This window comes from Histomonas meleagridis (genome assembly GCF_020186115.1).
Source record: "Histomonas meleagridis strain 2922-C6/04-10x chromosome Unknown scaffold_61, whole genome shotgun sequence".
In the NCBI taxonomy this organism is placed as follows: domain Eukaryota; phylum Parabasalia; order Tritrichomonadida; family Dientamoebidae; genus Histomonas; species Histomonas meleagridis.
The window spans coordinates 2532279-2555848 of record NW_027150931.1 but is presented as its reverse complement, the minus strand read 5'-3'; the positions used below and the strand labels follow the sequence as shown (position 1 = coordinate 2555848).

Below are 23570 nucleotides of genomic sequence, written 5' to 3'. Positions count from 1 at the left end.
TGTGAACAAAACAATTCATCGTTTAAAGAAGCACATGAAACAGCAATAGAATTTCATCGAAATGAAATTTTTCATTATCTTTATGAAAATAAAATTGGAAAATTTTCATCTTCAAACTCTTCTTTTACAAAATCGAATTCTGATATCGAAAATCAAGATAATTGTAATTTAAGTGAAGAAAATTTAATATATCTTGGGAAAAAATGTATTGAATTTAATAATTATGAAATCTTCATGTTTTTAGAAAAAGAAGGAATGAAAATAAATAATGAAATTATAAAAGAAATAGTATCAAAAGGAAATACATTCATAATAGAAAGTGATATAGAAAGTCAACGAATTCCAAAAACAATTTTACCATATTCAGTTAAATCAGGAAATATAGAAATAGTAAAATTACTTTTAGATAAAGGAATTGATGTTAATGAAAAAACTATTCATTTGAATAATTTAGAATATGTTTTAATAATTTGTAATATATTTTAATAATTTAAAATATGTTTTAATAATTTGAAATATGTTTTAATAATTTAATATATGTTTTAATAATTTGAAACAGCATTTGAAATTGCTAAACGGTTGGGTTTCAGAGAAATAATACAATTACTTCGTGAAAAAGGTGCCATTTAGTTCAGACTTTGGTAAGTGTTCTACTAATTTTTTGATAAGGTGCACGATTGTACCACTTACCAGAACGGGTGACTAGTGGTTTATCTATTTTTAGATTTGAGCAAAATTAAAATATCTCTTAATTGAGAGATGAAGTTGCTCCAAAATAGGCTTATCTTAATTTTATATTCATCATTCACACTTTTTGAACCGAATTCGATCAAAATTGTTGGCCAAAGTAAAACTATTGCATTCAAAATCATTATATCGTTCTGAACGATAATATTCAAAATTTTATCAAAAAAAATAAAAATATCTAATGAATCGATATATATTTGTGCTTAGTCAGGATGTGATGAATGGCGCTTCCAGATTTGAAAGGAATTAAAACTGATAATCAAATCCAATTTTTTTCTAATTTAAAAGTATTTCGAAAATTATGGTTTTATTCTTGATGGCTAAATCAAATGTTTTTCCTGTATCGAGAAGTTGTGTTTTTATAATTGAGTATAATATATAGCGTTAAAAGGTTTATTTTTTGAGTTTCAGAAGGTGTCGCTTTTTTAAAAAGAAATAATTTTCATTTTGATAGGAATTTTATAAAATAATGTTGATTTTCTTAGAAATTTTAATAATCTTCACTAAATCCAGTGCGAACCGAATGTTTTTATTTTCAATAAATTTTAAATAATTCTAATATAGTTAGTGCAAACTCATGGTTTATATAAAATTGATAATTTTGTTGACTCAAAATATTGTTTATTTATTTAATATAATCAAGTGTTTTTGATCAAGGTGTTTTTGAATAACCATAAATTTTTTTTCGAGAATTGATAAAATTGATGATTTGAAAAATCTAATGTTTTGATATTTTACCATTTGTTTCGTGTAAGCCTTTGATGATTTATATCAGTTGATTGATTTTTAATGCGTAATATCTTTTGAATGGCTTTTAAATAGTAAAGAAATTTTATTTATAGATCATCTATCGTCCGTCTATCGGTTTCTATCGTTGTCTATTATCATCAGTGCGCTAATAACTGAAAATAAACCATACAAAAGTGGAGTTTTGTCATTTTTAATAATGAAAAAATAAATTTATCTTGACTTACCATGAATATTATTTAGCATTTATATTAAATTAGAACATCAATTATGTACATATATTATATATTCTTAATGGCTAGTTCTGATATCTTCCCAGTATAACTACGGCGAAATATGCGAAACGAGTAATATATATTCTTAATAATATTTTAAAACGATTAAAGCGCTTTGAAAATAATTTAACGTTCTATTTTTTGGAACTTGGTCTTGAAATAAACGGTTGCCATTTTATGAACCCAGCTGGGTTTCGAAACCAAGAAATTTGGATCTCTTCTCCTTATTGGAATAAACTTGATCAGGCGGATAAACTAGAATTTCAAAGCTTAAGACGTCGTTTCCATCAAAATCAAAAAATCTCTTCAAAAGATCCACGGCTTATTAGTTTTTCGAACGATTTATGCGAAATATTGAGATTTATTGAACACCCTGGCCCTGGAAGAGAAAATAGAACTATCTTAGCAGGAGTTGCATTTTCTGGTCCATTCATATGTGTTAATACGAGACAGTTAAAGAACTTTCTGGGAAGATGTAAATCATCTATAAATGGAAGCTTTCAACAGTTAGGATACGTTGCATTAAAAACAAAATCAAAAGCTAGAACATGTGTTCTATCTTTGATCCCTTCGCTTATGAATGATCAAAATACACTACGTCAATGGACAGTTAGATGTGCTTCAAGTAATGCTAAGTTTTGCTTTGTTTCTTCAATTCCAACAGTTCAATTTCCATCAATTACAAATGATGATTTAAATGAAGATCATAAGCCTAGCGCTACACAAAAAGTGTTGCCACAGAGACCGCAGTTTATGCCAGCAAGAACATTGTCACAGAATTCTTTTGATTTAGCAATTCCAAATAACATTAATGATAATAATACAGAAGAACCCGTGTTTGGAGAAGCGGTTCATTACGGTGAGATGTCTTCTTTTTATTCTTTGGATTGTTTGAATTTGGTAGATGCAGATGGAAGTGATAATGAATGGAACCCAATGTGGGAGCAAAAGTCGTTGCCGAGATCACAGTCTGTAAGCTTTGGAATCAAAGAAGATACCCGTACCTTCGATTTTGACGTGTTTGACAGTTTGTAGAAATAAAAAACGTTTTTCTATCGTAATTTCTAATTGAACATAAAAATGGAATATTTCCTAACGTATAACTAATAACTCTTGTTCTCTTGGCGAAAATTGTTCACTTTGCTAAGGACATTATAGAGTTATTTTATGATGTTCAAATTAGATTTAAATAGTAATCAGATTTGGGATGAATTAATTTTCTTTTCTGTGATATAGTATGGTAGCTGGATCAATATAGAAAATATGTTGTCATTATATCCATTTAATAGAAAGATATGTTTTTATTTTTGGTTTTTTTAATAATCTGACAAAAATTGTCACTTAAATAATCAAACTTTTTTAAATGTTTACAAAAAATACACTCAGAATGAACAAGTTTTTAGATGAAATTTCTCAAATTGCTTCTTCCCAAATATTAATATCTGCCGAACAAGTGATAATGAAAAATCTTTTAGAAATTGATAAATTTCTTGTTCAAGGAATATCAGAAAAAGAAATAGAATTAATTGAACAACATTTATTCGGACTTTTTTCAATTAATTCATCGCAATTGAGTTACCAATGTTCTTTATTTATTGCGTCTAAACTTGTTTCAGCATATAAATTATCCAAAAAACCACAACTTATAAACATTATTAATTTAGCAATTACAAATTCATCAGAATCAACAATAATTTGTGCTGGTTATATTTGCCGCCATTTAGCCTTTACGTCAAAATCGCAAATTCCACGATTTGTTGATTTTTTGTTAAATCATAATAAGTATCCATATGCTACTATTTATGCAATCCGTGGATGTTTTAAGTCATGTGGCAATGCCTTATCATCATATCTTATCCCAACAATAAAATTTATACAAAAAAATATCACTGAAGAAAAACAATCAATTTTAATTATTTGTATTCGTTTACTTAAAACACTTATTCAGTTTGGTTCAGCATCAATTCCACATATTATTGAAGTTAGTAAATCCATTGAATTAATAATTAATAAGCATAAATATCCATTACAAAATGATTTATCATTACTTATAGCAAAATTATCATATTCACAAATCAAACAAAATGAAACAGATGAAGAAAAACATACACTAAACAAAACAATACAATATGTTAATTTAAATGAATGTCTTTTAATTGTACAACAATTTAATAGTTTAATTAAACCGATTATTCGACATTTAATTAATTTCTTTAATTTTAATCCGATTCATTTTGATTGTTTACAATTATTTAACTTCATAAATAAACATTGTAATGAATTACTTAAAGAATTTATCCCAATTATGCAAACAGATATTAAATATCAATTATTTGAGAAAATCAAACAAGAGAAAACAATTTCTTCTGATAAATTACGTTCATTAATATTATTATGTCCAAATAATTCATGTATAAATGAAATAACTGGAATATCATTACTTTTAGCTTGTTCCAAATCAAAAGAAGATCAAAAAGCAGCGATTAATTTTTTTCGTACATTTTCTAAGTCACATCCAACAATAATGTTAAACTATTTACGATGTTCATTAGTATTTTTATCACAACCACCAGAAATAGATAAAAATCTCGAAAATGATTTCATTGGAAATTCGAATATTGTATATGAAATATTACGAAATATTCCAAGGATTAAAGATGCTTTACTTAATAATTCTGATTTAATTAAACAATATATTGAAAATATATTAACAAATAAATATATAAAATCATTTATTTGTTATCCAAAAGCATTTTTAACTTTATCAATTTTACCCGAAGAATATTCAAATAATGAATATGTAATAAATGCAATATCAAATGCTTTAACATCTATTTCTAAAATTGAAGAAAAATCAAAGTTATGGAAATCAATTATTAAAAGTATTTTCATGTTAAGATCGAAACATATTAATATCCAACAAAATAATTTATTAATAGCTTATGTATTATCATCACAAAATAATGATTTACCAAATTCCGTTGTTATTGGATTAGAGAAAATTGTACCAATTTCGAAAACACCTGAAACATTTTATTATCAAACATCGAAAAAAGTTATTTCTAATTCATTTAAGATTAAACCATCGAAAGAATTAATCAAAAAGTTCATTAAAAGATCTTTGCCTACTGGAAAAGATATTAATTTCAAACCTAAAACACAAATACAAAAAGATAATAAAAAACAAAACCAATTAATCGAAATGATACTTTATTTTCCTAAATTATATAAGTTATGTAATATTCAAGAACGAAATTTAATATTAAAAACATTTTTTACCGAGAATAATATCGTAAGTTATTTGTTTATATTACAAATCTGTAAAATATATCCGAAAACATTACCTAAGAAATTAGTAACTTTTTTATTACAATTATTAAATACTAAAAAATTACAAAAAGTTGAAATCATTTGCGAATTAATTTCGGTATATTCAATAAAACATCCACAAACAATGAATGAAATCTTTAATTATATTCAAACAACTAATCAAAATTCAACTTATATATTAATATCATCAATGTTTACACATTGTAATATACCGATGAATTATATATCGAACATTATACACATATTAAACACTAATATTAAAAATAAAAATTTCACGCCATTTATATTATTTACAATTACGTCAATGTTAAAGACACATTCAGTTGAATTATCAAATATCGGATTTACATTAAATGAATTTTCGATCATATTCGAAACAATAAATTCAAAGTCTTCATTACAGCCAATTATATTACATTTATGCTCGGAATGTTTTTCGGAATTAATTGAAGTTAATTCATTAAACTTAAAGACATTTAAATCACTTCAAGAATTAGTATTAATATCACTTGAAAGTATTAAATTCACTCCAATTAATTATTCGAAAAATTCATTTTTCATATGTTTTAAAACATTAATTTTATTTGCGAATAATTTAATAACAAATTTTTTGCCAACATTAAAATTCCCGAATTATTTAGGTGTACAACAATATATACAATTAAATGCATGTTCTGCTTATAATGACTTAATAAAATATGTAAATACTGATACGAAATCATTATCACAAACATTAATCTTTCTAATACAAAAGACGAATGACATTCGAGCATCGAATTTATTAATATCAATTTTAAGTCAATCGAATTCGATAATAATTTTCATGAATTTAATTCGTAAAATTTTATTATCGAATACTATCATTGATAATTATTTAATTGAGCCAAATGTTTTATTAAAAATTACTATACTTAAATCATGTTATAATATAATCGATTTTATATCTTTAGAAGAAAACTTTAAAACGGAATATTTGGATGATATTATATCAGCGATTTGTAATTCGATTCAAACAAATATAATACAAATACAAGAAAACTCATTTCCAATACTTAATAAAATTATAACAATTTTCCAAAATAAAAAATCTGAAACAGGAGAACGTATTTTAGATCTTTATGATGTCCAATTTACGAATGCTATAACAATTGGATTTACATTAAACTTAAAGATCTCCGGAGGATTTTTATCGACGTATTTAACATTTTCATCAAAAAACTTATCGAATAATTATTCGGAAAATATCATTAAAGAATATATTAATGGATTAAATAAATGTAAACAAAGAACTGTTCAATTTTATTCATTGTCTTCCGATTTATGTTATGTATCGAAGAAATATCCGAAAATTAAAACATTAATTAAAGATTTCCTTAAGAATTTGGTTCCAATATTTTCGAATTTGGTATACAAAGCAATGAAAATACAAAATAATGATTGGAAAGAATTAACAAAGTTTCGAAATTTATGTTCTACTTTTTATGATATGTTTTTGCCTTCTTTTGTTTGGTTACAATATATTGAACATTGTGAAATCGATATAAATGTGTTAATATCATTTTTCATTTATGATATAATTTACTCAAAAGAAAAATGGAAAGTTAATGGCGCAATTAATGCGATTAATGAAGCATTAAAATATTTTAAGGATAAAATTAATCATGAATTACTTTTATTGATCTTAAAGATTGTTCCTAATGAAAATATTTTGGATCATTTAACAAATATTATAAATGAAAATGAAAAATTTGATAAAATTAGAAAAGAATTAATTGAAATTATTTACTCAAACAAAAAATTGTTTTCCGCAAAAATTTTAATAAAAATAATTCAAACTGATAAAAATAATAAATTACAAAAATATTCATTATATATATTTAATGATTTAATTATGAAAATTCAAAATAATGAACTAAAAATTGATGAAATAATTCCAATTTTTTATGTTCTTTTTAACCACAACAAAACAATAATCGGTTATGTTCTCAAAATCATTGTAAACACCTCAAAAATTGACATTCACATTCAAATTAATTTGACTACTTTAGGCCTTTGTTTCAAACCGAACAAAATTCCGTTAAACGAAATTTCAAAACTTTACATACAAACGTTCAAAACCGGCGGAATGAATAATATTTCGAAATTAATATGTATGTGTCCAGAGATTGGTTATTCAATACTGGCTAATGGCGCTGCTAAGGCTGCTTTCTTATTGGCTTTAAATGATACTTCGAATTCGAAAAATTATTTGATGTTTATAATGTTCTTTTTGGATAAATGTGAAATTGTGGAAATGAAAAATAAAATTGCGAAATCTGTTTTCTTACTTTGTATTAATTTGATGCAAAAGGTTTCGAATGACCCTTTAAAAGGTCCTTTGATTGTTCCTATTTGCGCATTGCTAATTAGAAATGTCGGAACAATAATCGGAAACGAAATGAAAAATTTGTTCGAAGAATTAAATCAAAACGAAAAAGTTTCGGTGTGCCAAATACTACAAAAGCACATCAACAAAAAGTTGCTGTTGAAGAAGAACTCGGAACTTATGAAGTTCTCTTCAAACGTTAGAACTTCGCGTCATGACGAATGGCAAACAGTAGAGATAGACTATTCATAAAATGTTTTCGCTTTTAAATTATATTTGAGTTTTTGCTTGTGATTATATAATGAAAATTATGTGCTGAAGAGTGCGCACATTGATGACTTAGATATGTCATTTGAGGATAGAGCCTTTTCCAATTGTTTAAATTTAAATTTTGAAAGCATTATCATTGGAGAAAGTGTTGAAATATTTGGTGATTCTGGCTTTGTAATCTTTATTGATCTAAAATATATATACAGAATTTATTCATTTAAAATGTTTTCGCAAAAATGCAGCAATATCAATAGTTAACTATTAATCGAACTCAAACTGATTCATTTTTATTATATATTTATACTTCAATATGTTGAACAAATTAATAAGGGAACAACAATCGTTATTCTTTATGTTGTTTCATAATTATTGTAATCACTACTTATAGTAATATTAATCCTTATTTAAAATTAAAAAATAAGAAATTAAAAAAAATGAAGCCATATCTACATTAAATATTAAAGATGATCTAATTATAGAAGATTTTCGAGAAGACTAACATATATTCATTTACATTCAATGAAAATATAAATAAAAAATTAAGGATTATATTTGTTTTGGTTTTTCGAATGATTATTTTAACTTTTTTTGATTTTCAAATTGTTTGATGTGTTTCTATCGTTGCATTCAAACACAGTTTTTTAAATAAAATAACCACCAAATGACAATCCAAAAATCCAATGCAATTTTATTGCTGCCAAAGTTGAATATTTTCACGTAGTAGCTCTAGTGTGTGCACAGCCTCTTCTTTTGATTCCGGGCTTAACTGGTTTATTCCGTTACCAGCTTCATTGTATGCTTTCAACGCTAATTCGTAAGCTTCTGAAGTCTCATTTAATATTTCGTAAATGAAAACAGCAAAATTAAGGCACAAACCAAGTCGGAGTGGGTGATATGCAGGCAATGATGTCTCGGCAAGTGTTGCAGCATCTTGGTATGCAACTTTACATTGTTGTGCGACGTCAAAACGTGTTTTTTCGGCAGTTCCTTCCCATTTGTATCGAAGGTAATCTGCAATCATTTTTATGTAGAATATACGGACTTCTGGCTCTGTAACGGCAGGAAGTAATGTGTTCCTGATGAGAGATATGACTTCGTCACACTTGGCAGATAATATTTCTGATATTTCTATGATTGATGATGTGACATCATAGTTGTGGTTGTCCTCTTGAAGGATACGGATGGAATCACGAAGAGGGCCGACAATGCTTTTGTACGCTGCGCTGATAAGATTTCTTTCATTATATGAAAGTGGTCGACCTTGACTAATTACTTCACGCATGAAGTTGACACATTCTTCGTTCTTCCCACACTCCTGTGCCACCTTTGCCATAAAGACATTGACTTCACGGAGTCCCTCCATACTTTTGGTATTGAAATAAACGTTTTTACAATATTAACGGTTTCGGTGAACGTTAATCTTATTTCATCGTCAATAAGTAGCCAGGATTGCAGAAATCCATATCTAGAGAACATATCCATAAGTAAAAATGCAAAAACAATTGTTTTTTTAAAATATATTTCTTCGTTCATCAAAAAAGAGAACAATTTAACAATTTGTTTTTTTACTTTCCTTTGGTTCAATAACAAAGAACGCCTTGATTTTCAATTCATGTTTTGCAACAAAAATATTAATAAAAGTTAAATATAGTACTGATTTCAATTACTTATCGTTTAATGAATCCACAATAATAATGCTAACTCAAACAATAAAAATTACAGATATCATTAAAAAAAATCTAGATATTGTTTATAACATGAAAAGCGATAAAAAATATTTTCTAAAATTTGAATTAATTTTTTTTGACATAAGGTAATCAATTCCTTTTGATTTAAAATGTAATAAATTTCTTTCGCTAGTTCAAAAAAAAAAATGGAGAGAAATCTAAAAATTCAGTAAAAATGTGCAAAATGTTAAATATTATCACAATTAAAAAAAATGTTTTTATATGATATTAAATTTTTATTTTGTTTCTTTACTATGGAAGGCACATCTACTTTGTCCAATACCGCATGGAGTATGACACGGTTCATTTGTTTCTGCTTGACATTTGCTAAATAAATTGATCTTTGAATATAAAGGATCTTGTTCAATATGATACAAACAATATTGAAATGACGGCGCTGTTGAATTCATACACAAAGGATCCATACAAACGCCAACTGGCTTTGGCCAGCCATATTCATCACTTCTTTTTTTGTAAGCAGTTGCTAATTCTCTTTTATGTTTGATGTAATCCTTTACTGATGCAAACTCTGTAGGAATTTCAAGTATTGGCCCAACAACATTTACATCTTCAGATGAAATGTTTGTGAGCGATGGTTCATTTGCAATTCTTTGAAGTTGAGTCTGCAAAAAAAGAATCCTTAGTTCGTTGGCTTCAATTTTTTCGGATTTTGGAGCTAAATCAATTGGAAATTGTTCAAGATCTGGAACTTCTTCAAGGTCAGATTCAGAAGGGATTGCCCTATTAGCTCGGCGAAGCCTATCAGGAACAGCGGTAGAAGGTTCACCAATTTTATGATTTTTTAAATAATTATGAAAAAAGGTGGAGCGAGATGAGCTCATTCTGTTTCGAAATAGGGCACTCCAAATATGAGGTACCCCAAAATCAGTGGAGATAACATGAACCAGTTGATTTGAAGTTCATATCTCACTATCTAAACTTAAAAACGATATTAGTTCGGTAAACAAAATCATTATAAAAAAGTTTATGTAAATAAGTAATAATAATTACTTATCATTTTTTCTAACAATTGCATTTAGAATTATTTGCTTGAAGATTATTCTTACGATCTCCCGTAGTGCCTTCAAGAACCTTTAATCCTTCGGTAGCTGCTTTTTTAAAAATTTGCTTGATTCCTTCTCCTGTGAGAGCCGAAACAAATACAAGTCCGTTGTACTCATCACTGAATTTTTCAGACATTTTTTGGATTGTGTTATCAGTAGGGGAAAGTTTATCAATTTTGTTAAATACCAAAATTATCGGTGGATTTTCTCCGCTATCATGAAGGATTGTTACCCATTTGTCAAGGTTATCAATTGATTTCTGAGATGTAATATCTGCAACAAGAATACAAACATTTGCATTTCTGGAAAACATTGGAATTAAAGAATTATACTGTTCTTGACCAGCAGTGTCCCATAGTTTTAACTCCACTTCAGTTCCATTCACTTTAACAATTGTTGAGAAAACGGATGAACCAATTGTTGGTGGTAATTCAGAGTCAAAACGATCGCAACATTTTGTGTTGATGATAGATGTCTTTCCAACGCCAGAATCTCCAAGAAATATTGTTTTAAGAGATTGGCTTTGAGCCATCTTTCTTCCTGTAGTTTTGAAAATTCTATTAAACCCCCCACAACGCACAAAACTGTGCGAATACGTTAAGGAAAATAAACGTTTTCCTATTTAAAATGGAAGATCTAATCAATGTTAGTGAAGAAGAAGATCAAGAAATCAAGAATTTTATCAATAAAGAAAATAAAGAAGAGGTCACTAATTCAAATAAGCAAATAAATATTTCTAATTCAGAACAAGAAGAAACAGATAAATCTCAATCCAATCCAACTAAAGTTTTGAAAAATAAAGAAGACGTAAGAAAAAATAAAAAAGATGTAAAAGAAATTGAGAGTTCAGAAGAAAGTGAAGATTCGTCTACAGATTATAAAAGTAGTCAACATTCTTTGCATGGAATGAAATTTAAAATTCTCAAAGGGTTTAATGATGGAAGAAATGTATGTTATCAAGTACAATACAAAAATGGTGTTCAAAAAGTTTTTAAATCAGAAGATCTTCAAGAAGAAAATTCTGAAGTTATCATCAAATTCTTGGAGAATATAGTTAAGAAAAAAATTAAATAAAATAATTTCTTGTATTGAAGTTTTTATTGATAACAATTTTAATTTATTAACAGCATTTTCTTTCCTTTATTTCAATACTCTTGAGATCAACCGAATTATTACCTTGTGGAATGATCTCTTTTGTTTCCGAAACATGTTCAACAACTTTATCGAAAAGTTCATTGATTCCTAATCCTGAAATAGCTGATGTCCAGATGCATTCGGCATCTAAAGTTTGGGCCCACTCTGAGGTTTCTTCAATTGTAGTTGAAATTTGTTCATCAAGATCAGATTTGTTTCCTGCAATTACAACAAAAGGATCGTCTGAATTTTGACGAAAGGCTTTAATCCAACCTTCTAATGATTTTAAGCTCTCTTTTTTGGTTAAATCAAAAACTGCTATGGCAGCATTTGAGTTTCGATAATATATTGGTCCAATTGAGCGGTACTCTTCTTGTCCAGCTGTATCCCATATTTGAAGTATGATTTGCTTATTCTTAAATTTGACTTCCTTTGTATGAAAAACAGCACCGATTGTTGGACTTGGATCTTTTTGATAAGGACCATTTATGTACTTTTGGAGCAAAGAAGTTTTACCAACATTTGAATCTCCTATGAATACGACACGTCCATTTATAACTTCTTGTTGTCTCTTTTCCATATGATGAATTGAATATTTTATCGGAGAAAATTCTGTATTTTACAAAAAGTTGTTTTGTGAGCCTTTACCGACATTCACTCAAAAGTCAACAAGCGATGAAAACCGACCAGCCAAAAAGACAGAAAAAATTGAATTCATTCAATGAATTCAATTCAATTTTTTGTGGGCGACGCAGACGTTATGAGCAATTTGACTTAACATGTTTATTTTTGATCGTCATATCTGAAAGTGTTTAAAAAAAAACACATTTTAAAACAGATAGTCAGTGAAATCAACCCAATGTTGGCATAAAAATATTTCATCAACTAAAAGATTTTCAAAAATATTCAAATAAATTTAATTTAAATGATTTAATTTCCGATAATATAAAAATTGCTAAATTTTCTTCTTTTCATATAAAAAGTTCTAATGTATTTTAAACCTTTAAAATTTCATTTAAATTTTTAATTATTTTAAAATATCTCTATGGCTTCATTAATTTTGTTTTATGATATCAATATGCTTAATATTAACAATCTTGACACATAAAAAATGAAATAATAATAATAATAAAGTTTAAACTTTATTTAATAGTTCATGGGTAATATTGTGTTGTATCCCATGTAGTTACGATGTAACTAAAGAATGCTTGTAATTTTTTGTCGATTGCTTTAAGTTCCTCCATTCCTTGAGAAGCATAGGAATTGTATGAATCGAGTTTCATAACATTAGGAATTATTATCCTCACTAATCCATCGATTTCCATTTTTGTTATTTCACTAAATCTATGAACATCTCGGAAGAAACCTATTACGTAACCAAATAGGTTTAAATTTGTTGGGTCCATATTGTCAATAATAATATTAAGAAATTCCTTTGGATTTCTTGCATTAATTAATGTAGTAAAAATTTCATCAGGGATTAAAGGTATTTGATTTCTTAACCATCTTGTGAAAAGATAACATAATTCCTTCAAAGGAATTTCTTCTCTGAAATTAGAATCTCCCATTTCATAATTTCTAATGAAATTATTTGGTATATTTTGAACTGCAGCAACTCTAAAAACTCCAAGAAGTTCATCACTATCTTCAATTTCCATCCTATTTAAAATTGCATCAGCCATATCTTTAATAATATATGGTATTGTTAAATCAGGATATGTTTCACGTTGGAACCATAGATATTCATAGATGGATCCATAAAAATCGGGAATATTATGTCTGAATTTTGTAAGAATTGCCAATGCATTTTCTAAGTTTTCTTTCTTTATACCAAAATAACAACGAACTGAAAAACGAATATAACACAACTGTGCAATTTTTGAAAATTCATTTTCTTCGGACTCACGCTTTAATAAATATGATTTAATATATGGTTCACTTTCTTTTGTTGAAGGGAATATAGATGTTAACACTAACAAAATTTCCCATGTACTCATTTCATAATTAGATTGAGTGTTTTCTTTTGTTTGAGAAATTAATTGGGAATATGCTTCATCATATAAATCGGGATTTTTTTTAAGTATCTCAATGATTCTATCTATATCACGTGGTTGGCCATATTTTTGATAGTTTTTAATTAAATTGGATATTGTGATAGCAAATCTTGCATCTTTAGTTTTACTAATTTTTGTAAGACTTGTGCGAAGTGGCTTATTTGAATATTTTGCTCTTTCTATTCCTGGAATTTTCTTTAACTTAAATAGTCCTTTTCTTTCACTTCTGAAATGTTCACTCGCATAATCATCAAAATTATAAATATTATGGTATCTTTGTGGTTGCAAAAATGAGTTTTCTGAAATAGTCGAACTTGATGAACTTTCCATATCTTCATCACTATTATCTCGTTTCATTCCAAGTGTTTTCGTGTTAAACCAATAGCTTCCTGGATTTGATTGTTGGCGCTTATAAGAAAATGGCTTTTGAAATATTGGATTACGAAATGAACCTGATTTTTTGAAAAATTTATCTATTTTATCTCTATTGTGACTAAAACTTGATTCAGATGAAGAAGGTGATCCTCCATAAATTTTGTTTTTATTACGACGAAAACTTGAGCTAAGACTAGAGTCACCTCTTTGATCATAACAAAAGATATTGTAGGATAGAACCAAGGTAGTTAGAATCACTGAGATTCCCATGAATAAAAGTGAAAACTTCTAAAAAAGAAAGTTGCTATTCAAAAATATAAAGTTTTTTTAGGGAAGAAACATTCACAAATCACATGCTTTTATTTAAAGTTTTACGAACTGATATTATATAAACTTTAACATACAAATTTGAATCATTTAAGATTTCTTTTCGTTCTGGAATTGAAAAATATAAACATAAATGCGATTTCTTCAATAAGAAAATTCATAAACTTAGAATGTTTGTACTCGAAAATGTATTTAGGTTATGATTTTTTGAAAAAAGAAACACGACATTATTGAATTGGTGAAAACATTAAAAATGTTTTGTTTTTTTTGCATAAGTTGATATTTGGTTATGTTTTTATCTATGAAATAACATGTTGTGACATTTACAAAAATGTGAGCAAGGTGTTTTCTTATTCATTTTATAATATACAAGATTTGTTTTCATAAAATTTTATGGTTTAAGTTTCTTTCTGCTTTTTCATGAGACTTTTAAATATGTTTTGTAAAAGATATCCATAAGAAATAAATTTAATCCCAATAACAAATAAATTATAAAATCATTTATTCAAAATTGGATGAATTCAGTGACCCGAGAATGTTTTGGAACAATGCCCCCAAATTCTGCATGTTTGGACCTCGTGCAGTACCTTCTGGAGCCAAATGCTTTGCATATGCATTAGATACCCATTTACTTATTTCTTTATTGAGTTGGATAATCTTTTTGTAGCTCGATCTGAGAAACGTCGCAGTCGCCGGAGAGTTCTGAAGCACTGCTTGAATGTAATGCTTCGTGAAAACAAAAAGAGGAGTAGTGATAGGAATATGTTTCGGCGCGTTTTCCATTGAATATGTGAGAAATTGTTCAGAGATCTTGGGACCATTACCATCTTGTGCTAAAAATGCAAGGGCGCAACGACATACAATAAACTGGGCATTGTAAATCATCTGCTTTTTGTCTGTAATGGAAAGAATCCAAATCCATAATAAATTGGAAAGTTCTTTGATATATTTTTTAAGCTCTTTTTCGGTGGTGGTATGAAAGAGAATAAGTTTGGCATAGCCTATTTGAGCTTGGTTATAGTTTTCTTTGGTTTCTGATACAAAAACATATTTTAACAAAATCTCTTTGGATTTGTCTGGTAATAGTTCAACAAACTTTTCAAGAAGCTGATATAATTCTGGAGATGAAAAATCTGGTGTAATTTTTTCGAAGTATTGATATAAAGTTGCTTTTATATTAGAATTGTCTTTTTTCTCATCAATAAGAAGTACGGCACGATGGACGGCTGTTACTGATTGAGTATATTGTTCTTTTGTTACAAGAATATTTGCAATCTTTAATAAAAAGTTGATAGCTTCTTCTATTTTATCTTGCCGCTTTAGCTTGCGAATAACGAAAGAGCTTTTTTCTATTGCTACATATCCATTTCCTGCTTCAGCAATTTTGATCACTTCTTCTTCGTTCATGTGTGAAAGGGGTAAATTTACCAAAACCGTTGTTCGATAGCATCACAAAAAAATTAGCTAAATTCGAGAAATCTTCATAATTTCCTATCATAATATTTACACATTAAAAAGCTAATATGTAAATCTTAGTTTCAAATTAAAACACCAAAATATGCACTTTATTATTGATTTAATTTTTAACTGTTAACAGGCGATATAAATTCAACAAGATTTAAATCATCCCTATTGTGATTTAAAAAGAAGAAACCCGAGCTGATCAATATATAAATAAACAAATCTTGAAGAAATATGTCTGACGCTTGCTGCAAAATTGTATCCAACAATACAGTTCCAAGTAGGGCCATCAATTTCATCAAACTTCTTTTTAAGTTCTTCAGCCATTTCACGATGAGAATTACATTTTGAAGTTGCTGCAAGAGCTTCGGCTTTTATTCTATCAAGAAGTTCTGGAGTGCAATCTTTTTCATCTGATACAACAACAATTCGATCTTCTTGTTTTGTTTTTAGCGTCTCAGATGGTGCTGGCTGATTGGTTGACATGCTGATATAACGTATTTCGTTTTTGCACTTTTTCCAGTTCAATGCTTTCAAACGATGCATAAAGTATTCAATTCATGAACAAATGAGCGAAGGAAAAAATGGTGTAATTCTTTTACTATCAACAGGCTTTCAACTTCTTGAGGTAATGGGCCCTGTTGACTTCCTCAATAAAGCAGGAATTCCAATTAAGTTAGTTGCAGTAGGTGTTACTGGTTTAGAGATTGAAGATGGAACTGGTCACTTTCACAAAGCCGATATTACATTAGATCAAGTAAATGTTGATGATTACGAAGGAATTCTTGTTACAGGTGGAATTCCAAGCACGCAAACAATTGCAACAAACAACAAATGCGTTGAATTAATCAAAGAGTTTAATTCCAAAGGAAAATTGGTTGCTTCCATATGTGGATCAACAGGTGCAATTTTAGCTGAAGCATGTCAAATTCTCAAAGGTAAGAGAGCTGTTGGATATCCTGGAACTGATACAAAGATTACAGAAAACGGTGGAATCAAAGAAGAAAATAGAGTATGCACTGATGGAAACATTATCACATCAAGAGGTCCAGCTACTTCACTTGAGTGGAGTATCGAAATAATCAGATATCTTCGCGGACAAGAAACTGCCGATAATGTTTCAACTGGAACACTTATGCCATAGCCGCTTAAATATTTCCAATAATTGCTGCTTCTTTAATAATATCATTATTTATTTTCATTCCTTCTTTAAGTAAAAATGAAAATATTTCGGAGTTATGACATAAAATACAAAGCTTTCCTAATTCATCTAAATTATTAATTTCTTTTAATTTATTATCATAAAAATATTTAAAGATATCATTTTGATGAAATTCAATTGCTGCTTCATATGATTTTTCAAATGATGAATGATTTCTTCACTCCCACCTGCAATGCATATTTACCTGTATTATATTAATATTTACATTTGCTCCAAATTTGGAGTGAGGATGTTGATTATTAGAGGAATTTTCTTCATTCAAACCAAAAATTGCATGATTTATTGATAGGAGTGTTTCCCAATCGCAATGTTCCTTTGGTTTCATGCGGAAAAATGAACCATTTCAATTCACAATTTTTTGGATCCAAACGATAAAAAGAAAAGAAAGTTAAAACACTTCAAGAAAATATTATAGTTAAAGGTATTTAAAATAAAATTATTAAATTATTAAATTAATAAAAGCACATAATAACTTAAATATAATGATAGCATCAATTACAGATGAAGATAAGAACAATGCACTTAAGAATATTACAGCTTTGAAAAAGATAATTTAACTGATGAACTTTGATAAATCAATTAATTATGATGATTTAATTATTGGACAAGTAATGGATGTTAAAATCCCAAGTGAGAAAACAAAGAAACATTAAATACTGTTAATCAAATTTATGATTCTAAATCTACTTCTTATTCAAATCAAATCCGTAAATTTGTAGAAATTGCTTTACAACTATTAGCTTATTATGCTAGAGTTTCTTCATCACTTCAATAGTATGTTTTATTCCATACTTGATATTATGAAAGATAATAATATTTACTTTATATACAAAAGCCTACATCAGATATGGGGAAATCTAAATTAGAATTCATGAGAATTGCTTCTAATGTAATTAAATCATTACAACCAGAACAGAATCTAAAATCCCCGAAACATTTGAAATAATGTTCAATTCACAAGTAGAAAAATTAGAGAAATCTATGAAAGAATTAGAAACTAAATCAATTTTATACTAATATTATTCAAATGAATATAAAATTATGAAAACATATTACAAATTATTAAAACATATATAAAATTATTAAAACATATTTTAAATTATTCAAATGAATGGTTTTTGCATTAACATCAATTCCTTCTTTATCTAAAAGTAATTTTACGATTTCTATATTTCCTGATTTAACTGAATATGGTAAAATTGTTTTTGGAATTTGTTGACTTTCTATATCACTTTCTATTATGAATGTATTTCCTTTTGATGCTATTTCTTTTATAATTTCATTATTTATTTTCATTCCTTCTTTTTCTAAAAACATGAAGATTTCATAATTATTAAATTCAATACATTTTTTCCCAAGATATATTAAATTTTCTTCACTTAAATTACAATTATCTTGATTTTCGATATCAGAATTCGATTTTGTAAAAGAAGAGTTTGAAGATGAAAATTTTCCAATTTTATTTTCATAAAGATAATGAAAAATTTCATTTTGATGAAATTCTATAGCTGTTTCATATGCTTCTGTAAATGATAAATTATTTTGTTCACATAAAACATCTTTAATCTATTCTTATTGCTGTTCCATCCTTTTGATTAAATAAACATTCAAAATTTGTAAACCCGTATCCAATTTTATAATAAACTACATAAAATAAAAACAAATCAATTATGATGTGCCTCTGGTATATTTGAACAATTTCGACTGTTGAATTTTTTGATTGATTTGAATATGTTTTTCCAAAAACAGCATAGAAATGAACATATAACTATTAGATACTTTGTTAGGTTGGATTTTTTACAAAATCTTTATTGATATTTTAAGAAAAAATTCTTTTCAACATTATATATATGCACGTTTATTTATCGTGAAGGTAATACTGGCTGAATTTTTTTGTCTCAAATTTTGTGTCGTTTGGAGTTTTTTCAAACAAATTTATTGGCAAAAATTTTATTTTGGTGCCTTGGCCAAAACATTAATAAAATGACAACAACTCTTAAATTTCGAACTGTAACAGGAAAAAAATATGAATTAGATGTAGACCCAAACATAAAAATCAGTGAAGTAAAGGATCAGCTCGCACAACAATATAATGAACTTGAATCTCGTGCTTTAAAGTTACTTTTAAATACTAAAACATTAACTGATGATACTGTTGTGTCTAGTCTCAACATCCAACCAAATAGTTATATTATCCTTTATCAACCAAAAGTTAAAAAACCTCAGACAAGTTCTACAACTACGCAACCACAGCAGCCAAATAAACCGTCACATCTAGATCAACCAATTCAACCACAACAATTTGAACGAGAATCACCAACTCCACATATTGAAGAATCTACCCCAACAATTCAAGAACCAGATTATTTTGAAGAAATTAGAGAAACGGAACGTGAAAGCTTACCCCAAGCTGAAGAAGAAAGAGGTTCACATTCAAGATACCAAGACGAATTTCCAACATTTAAACAACTTAAACAGCAAGAAAGCTTAACCCGTTCGCAGCTGGCCAAATCCAACAACAGTGATCCTATCAATTTCTCTGATCTTGTTAGTCAAATTGTCGATATGGGATTTGACAAACCAAGTGCCGAAAAAGCTTTAAGGAAATCCAACTACGAACTCTCCACTGCCATTGAATATCTTTTATCTGGTAACCATGAAAATATCTCATCATCACATAAAGATCATTCCCATGTTGTAACCCATTACTATGGAGGGAGCATAATTTCCAGCCAAGAGGAGGAATTTAACCCTAGCACCGAGAACTTCACTATTTATGACGTTCCCAACCAAACCACAATTCACGTCGCATACAATCGATACGGACAACTCCAAAGTACTTACGATGACCTGACGAACGAAGAGAAGCAAATTGTCGACAAACTTGCTGCTTCTATTGACCCGCCAACTGTGCTACAGGTTTTTATTGCGTGCGATAAGAATGAAGAAACAACAAAACTTTGCTTAGACTCAATGAATTAAACATTTCATAAAATATTTTTGTATTGTTATGTTTGACAAGTTCGACGACTTCAAAGAAAAGAAAATGACGAAATGACAAAGCAACTCAGCAACAAGTTACACTTTGAGTGATCGAAATGAAAATTAAGCAAAAATTTTTTTTTAATGAATAAGCATTTTTGATTTTGTCGTCAAGAAGCCATTTATCGTTTTCGTTTTTTACACTCGTGTACATCTTCCTCCACAAGTTCTTTCTGCTTGATTCTCCAATATTATAACATTATGCGGATTTATAATTTCTTTTAATGATATACATGATTCAACATTTTATATAATGATTTCGGCTTATCAACAAAGAAGTTCAATAATATCCAAGTGTTATGTAATATTAAGAAGTCGGAATCGATTAAATGTTTTGCTATAGCGTCTGAAAATTCTGGTTTTTCTACAATTACTTTCCGTGTAGTTTCTAATGTTAAGAATACATTCATAGCTTTAATTCTTTCTTTATATAAATTATTTGGGATTTCATGTAAATTCGATACTAAAAATCCAACTGATGAAGATAACTTTTCTAAATTTAATTTGAAATCGATCATTAATTAATATTTTACAGATTGGTATTAATAACAAAGATGAATATCGATTATTATTTTCTAATGTATTTGTCTTATGGATTACATCATTTAATAAATCACATAATTCATTACATTGGAATTGGAAATATAATGTATTACTTGTATTAATAATATGATTTAAGATTTGCGCTATAGCATATGGTATATTATATATATTATTGTTATTGTTTTGTAATAAGTTCGATTAGTAAAGACAAATGTTATCGAAGTAAGATTATTTTTTTTCAGAATAGCAAACCCTTTGTGTTTTACTTCGTAGGTGTTGTCAGAATCTGTTTGATGAGATTCTTCTTATATAAACATTAAAATTTCATGAAATTTTATCTTAGATGTTTTTTCTGAGATTATCTGGTCAATTCATATTTTGGAAATGTGTGAAAACGAAGAAATTGTACCGCTTTCAAATGAACCACAAGACATAACTGCCTATACATCTAAGCTTGGACTTGATCCAAGTTCAGCTACATTTACAGAGATCTTTTCATTTGAAGAAGAATACCTTGCATTAATCCCAAAACCAATTTATGCAATTATTCTTCTTTACCCAATGGGACCTAAAGAAGAAGAAGGAGTGCTTTGGAAAAGGCATATGGAAATTCAAGAAATTCCAGATCCATCTCCATGGTTTACCCTTCAAAAAGTATCAAATTGTTGTGGAACAATTGCAATTATACATAGCATAATGAATAATTTAGAAAATGTAAAAATTGTAGAAAATTCTTGGTTTGACAGATTTGCAAAAAAAACAAAAACAATGACTCCAAACGAAAGAGCTGATCTGGTTTGTTCAGACAAAGAGCTACTCACTGTTCATACAAAAGCGGCAAAGGAAAGCTCTGTACCAATTCCAGAAAATTGTTTCACCCATTTTGCCTCATTTGTGGTCAAATATGGTTACCTGTGGGAGCTTGATGGAAGGAAGCCTCAGCCCATCTGCCATGGGCGGTGTAACGATCTTTTAGAATCCACCATAAATGTGATCAAAACAGAGTTCATACCTTCTGTCAAAAATCCAATGGAAATTACGATCCTTGGTCTTACTGCTTGCCCATAATTCGAAATTCAATCATCGTATGATGATTATCCACGCATAAAAACATCATATTATTATAATTCATATGCGCTTTCTTTCTCTGTGTGTATCAATAATTTAATCTAAATCAAAGAATGAGTATTTGTTTTGAGGAATTGCAAAAACCGTTTTAAGTGTATTGGAAATTGTGAGAGTCTGTTTGGTCTCCCTTATCAGGTCAATGAAGACAAACCCATTCGTTTCATCACAAGCAAGAAAAGTTCGTAAGGCTTTCTTCAATGCTACAAAAGAACAAAAGCATATTGCCATGAGCTCTCCTCTTAGCAAGGACCTTCAAAAGCAATACGGAATCAAACGTCTTCCAATACGTCGTGATGATGAAGTTGAAGTCGTTCGTGGTCAAATGAAGAAGCGTACTGGTCGTGTTGTCGCTGTTAAACTTTCAACAATGCGCATTAATATTGAATCTGTCACAAAGCAAAAGATCAGTAACGAAACAGTCTTTATCCCAATCCATCCTTCAAATGTTGTTATCACAAAAATTAAGATGGATAAGTATCGCAAGAACCTTATTGAAAAGAAACGCCAAAATCGCGAAAAGGCACTTCAAAAACTTGGCCGTGCAAAGTAAATACACATTAAATTAAAGATAATTTTTCTTAAAATCTTACGTGAACTATGTATTTTAAAATAGCTATAAAATTTAATAGCAATTTGAAAACTTCAAAAATATCATCAAATATTGGCTACAACTAAAGTAATTGGATTATTACTTTATAAGTATTTTAATTTTATGTATTATTGATAAAAACGCATATAAAGAAAATAATCATGATAATGTGCATGCACATCTGTATATAAATCAAGAAATCAACACCCTATGTATATAATTTTATTTATCAACTAAGCATTTATAAGCATTAATAAATAAATTCTTTCATATACATATTTACTATGTTTATGAGATTTCTCTATTACATTAAATTTTTAGTTATTTGACAAGTAATAGTTTTTGTACGAATATTTAAGAATGTAATAAATGTTTGTATTTAAGATTTATTCAAAATTTTGAATTTTACAATAAAAAACATGTTGCTCTTTCTTATTCACGAAAAAAATCTTTGATGGATTCCTGAAGATAAAAAGAATATCTTTTAAAGCATTTTATTTTTTTTTTTTTTGATTATATTTTTCAGCTATTAAAAAAGTTTTACCTAAAAGTTTGACCAAAGTTTTGTATTTTTATTTAACAGGATTAAATATGATCAATTTTAGCAAATACGAAAAACACGCTTCATCAAAGGTTTATAAATCTAAAACGCTTTTTTGCAATGTACATCTCTCTTTGTTTAAAGTATAGTATGTAACATATTCGCTCCGACCAGAAAATGATTCCACTTAATTTGCAATTTTCCCGTTTGACTGATTTTTGAAAAATAAATATTTGTTTTTGAATTTATCGCCAAAAAATTGAATGATTTCTTCTGGGTTTAAAGAATGAGACGTTCTATTTTTTTTTTTTTTGCACAAATAACGGTTTATAGTCAAATATTTATGGAATAATTATTAATGATGATATCAAATCTTTTGAATAAATACGTTAATTTGAATGTAACGATAAGAAATTCAATATTTTGGCATTTTATGTTAAAGAAATATTGAACAAGGAAAGAATTAACAAAAGAATATATAATCATTCCTAGAAATTAAAAATTTAATTCATTGATGTTAACTATAAAGATAGTGTAAAATCAGTATTAATTTTGATATCAAGAATTTGGTGTATATTTTGGTAAAAGATGATTTGTTACTCTAAATGAAATGCCTTGAATACAGAAAC

At 27.9% G+C, this 23570-nt stretch overlaps 10 protein-coding genes across 10 annotated transcripts; 5 read left to right on the top strand and 5 right to left on the bottom strand.

Annotated features, from left to right (window-relative positions):
* Nucleotides 1-1946: 1946 nt before the first annotated feature.
* On the top strand, nucleotides 1947-2804 carry GO595_010814 (uncharacterized protein; the record flags this gene model as incomplete). Its single annotated transcript, XM_067913534.1, has 1 exon — nucleotides 1947-2804. One exon carries the CDS (start codon nucleotides 1947-1949, stop codon nucleotides 2802-2804), a length of 858 nt encoding a protein of 285 aa, XP_067769552.1.
* A 5618-nt stretch (nucleotides 2805-8422) lies between these two features.
* On the bottom strand, nucleotides 8423-9097 carry GO595_010813 (14-3-3 protein; the record flags this gene model as incomplete). The annotated part of the gene is made up of 1 exon (XM_067913533.1): nucleotides 8423-9097. The coding sequence occupies one exon, from the start codon at nucleotides 9095-9097 to the stop codon at nucleotides 8423-8425; it is 675 nt and encodes a 224-aa protein (XP_067769551.1).
* A 600-nt stretch (nucleotides 9098-9697) lies between these two features.
* On the bottom strand, nucleotides 9698-10303 carry GO595_010812 (uncharacterized protein; the record flags this gene model as incomplete). Its single annotated transcript, XM_067913532.1, has 1 exon — nucleotides 9698-10303. One exon carries the CDS (start codon nucleotides 10301-10303, stop codon nucleotides 9698-9700), a length of 606 nt encoding a protein of 201 aa, XP_067769550.1.
* A 181-nt stretch (nucleotides 10304-10484) lies between these two features.
* On the bottom strand, nucleotides 10485-11057 carry GO595_010811 (small GTP-binding protein; the record flags this gene model as incomplete). The annotated part of the gene is made up of 1 exon (XM_067913531.1): nucleotides 10485-11057. The coding sequence occupies one exon, from the start codon at nucleotides 11055-11057 to the stop codon at nucleotides 10485-10487; it is 573 nt and encodes a 190-aa protein (XP_067769549.1).
* A 588-nt stretch (nucleotides 11058-11645) lies between these two features.
* On the bottom strand, nucleotides 11646-12239 carry GO595_010810 (small GTP-binding protein; the record flags this gene model as incomplete). The annotated part of the gene is made up of 1 exon (XM_067913530.1): nucleotides 11646-12239. The coding sequence occupies one exon, from the start codon at nucleotides 12237-12239 to the stop codon at nucleotides 11646-11648; it is 594 nt and encodes a 197-aa protein (XP_067769548.1).
* Nucleotides 12240-14916: 2677 nt separating this feature from the next.
* Nucleotides 14917-15822, bottom strand: GO595_010809 (uncharacterized protein; the record flags this gene model as incomplete). The annotated part of the gene is made up of 1 exon (XM_067913529.1): nucleotides 14917-15822. One exon carries the CDS (start codon nucleotides 15820-15822, stop codon nucleotides 14917-14919), a length of 906 nt encoding a protein of 301 aa, XP_067769547.1.
* Nucleotides 15823-16444: 622 nt separating this feature from the next.
* On the top strand, nucleotides 16445-17020 carry GO595_010808 (DJ-1 family protein; the record flags this gene model as incomplete). Its single annotated transcript, XM_067913528.1, has 1 exon — nucleotides 16445-17020. One exon carries the CDS (start codon nucleotides 16445-16447, stop codon nucleotides 17018-17020), a length of 576 nt encoding a protein of 191 aa, XP_067769546.1.
* A 2061-nt stretch (nucleotides 17021-19081) lies between these two features.
* Nucleotides 19082-20080, top strand: GO595_010807 (UBA/TS-N domain containing protein; the record flags this gene model as incomplete). The annotated part of the gene is made up of 1 exon (XM_067913527.1): nucleotides 19082-20080. The coding sequence occupies one exon, from the start codon at nucleotides 19082-19084 to the stop codon at nucleotides 20078-20080; it is 999 nt and encodes a 332-aa protein (XP_067769545.1).
* Nucleotides 20081-21067: 987 nt separating this feature from the next.
* On the top strand, nucleotides 21068-21751 carry GO595_010806 (Clan CA, family C12, ubiquitin hydrolase-like cysteine peptidase; the record flags this gene model as incomplete). The annotated part of the gene is made up of 1 exon (XM_067913526.1): nucleotides 21068-21751. The coding sequence occupies one exon, from the start codon at nucleotides 21068-21070 to the stop codon at nucleotides 21749-21751; it is 684 nt and encodes a 227-aa protein (XP_067769544.1).
* A 199-nt stretch (nucleotides 21752-21950) lies between these two features.
* Nucleotides 21951-22361, top strand: GO595_010805 (60S ribosomal protein L26-1; the record flags this gene model as incomplete). The annotated part of the gene is made up of 1 exon (XM_067913525.1): nucleotides 21951-22361. The coding sequence occupies one exon, from the start codon at nucleotides 21951-21953 to the stop codon at nucleotides 22359-22361; it is 411 nt and encodes a 136-aa protein (XP_067769543.1).
* Between the last annotated feature and the right edge of the window lie 1209 nt (nucleotides 22362-23570).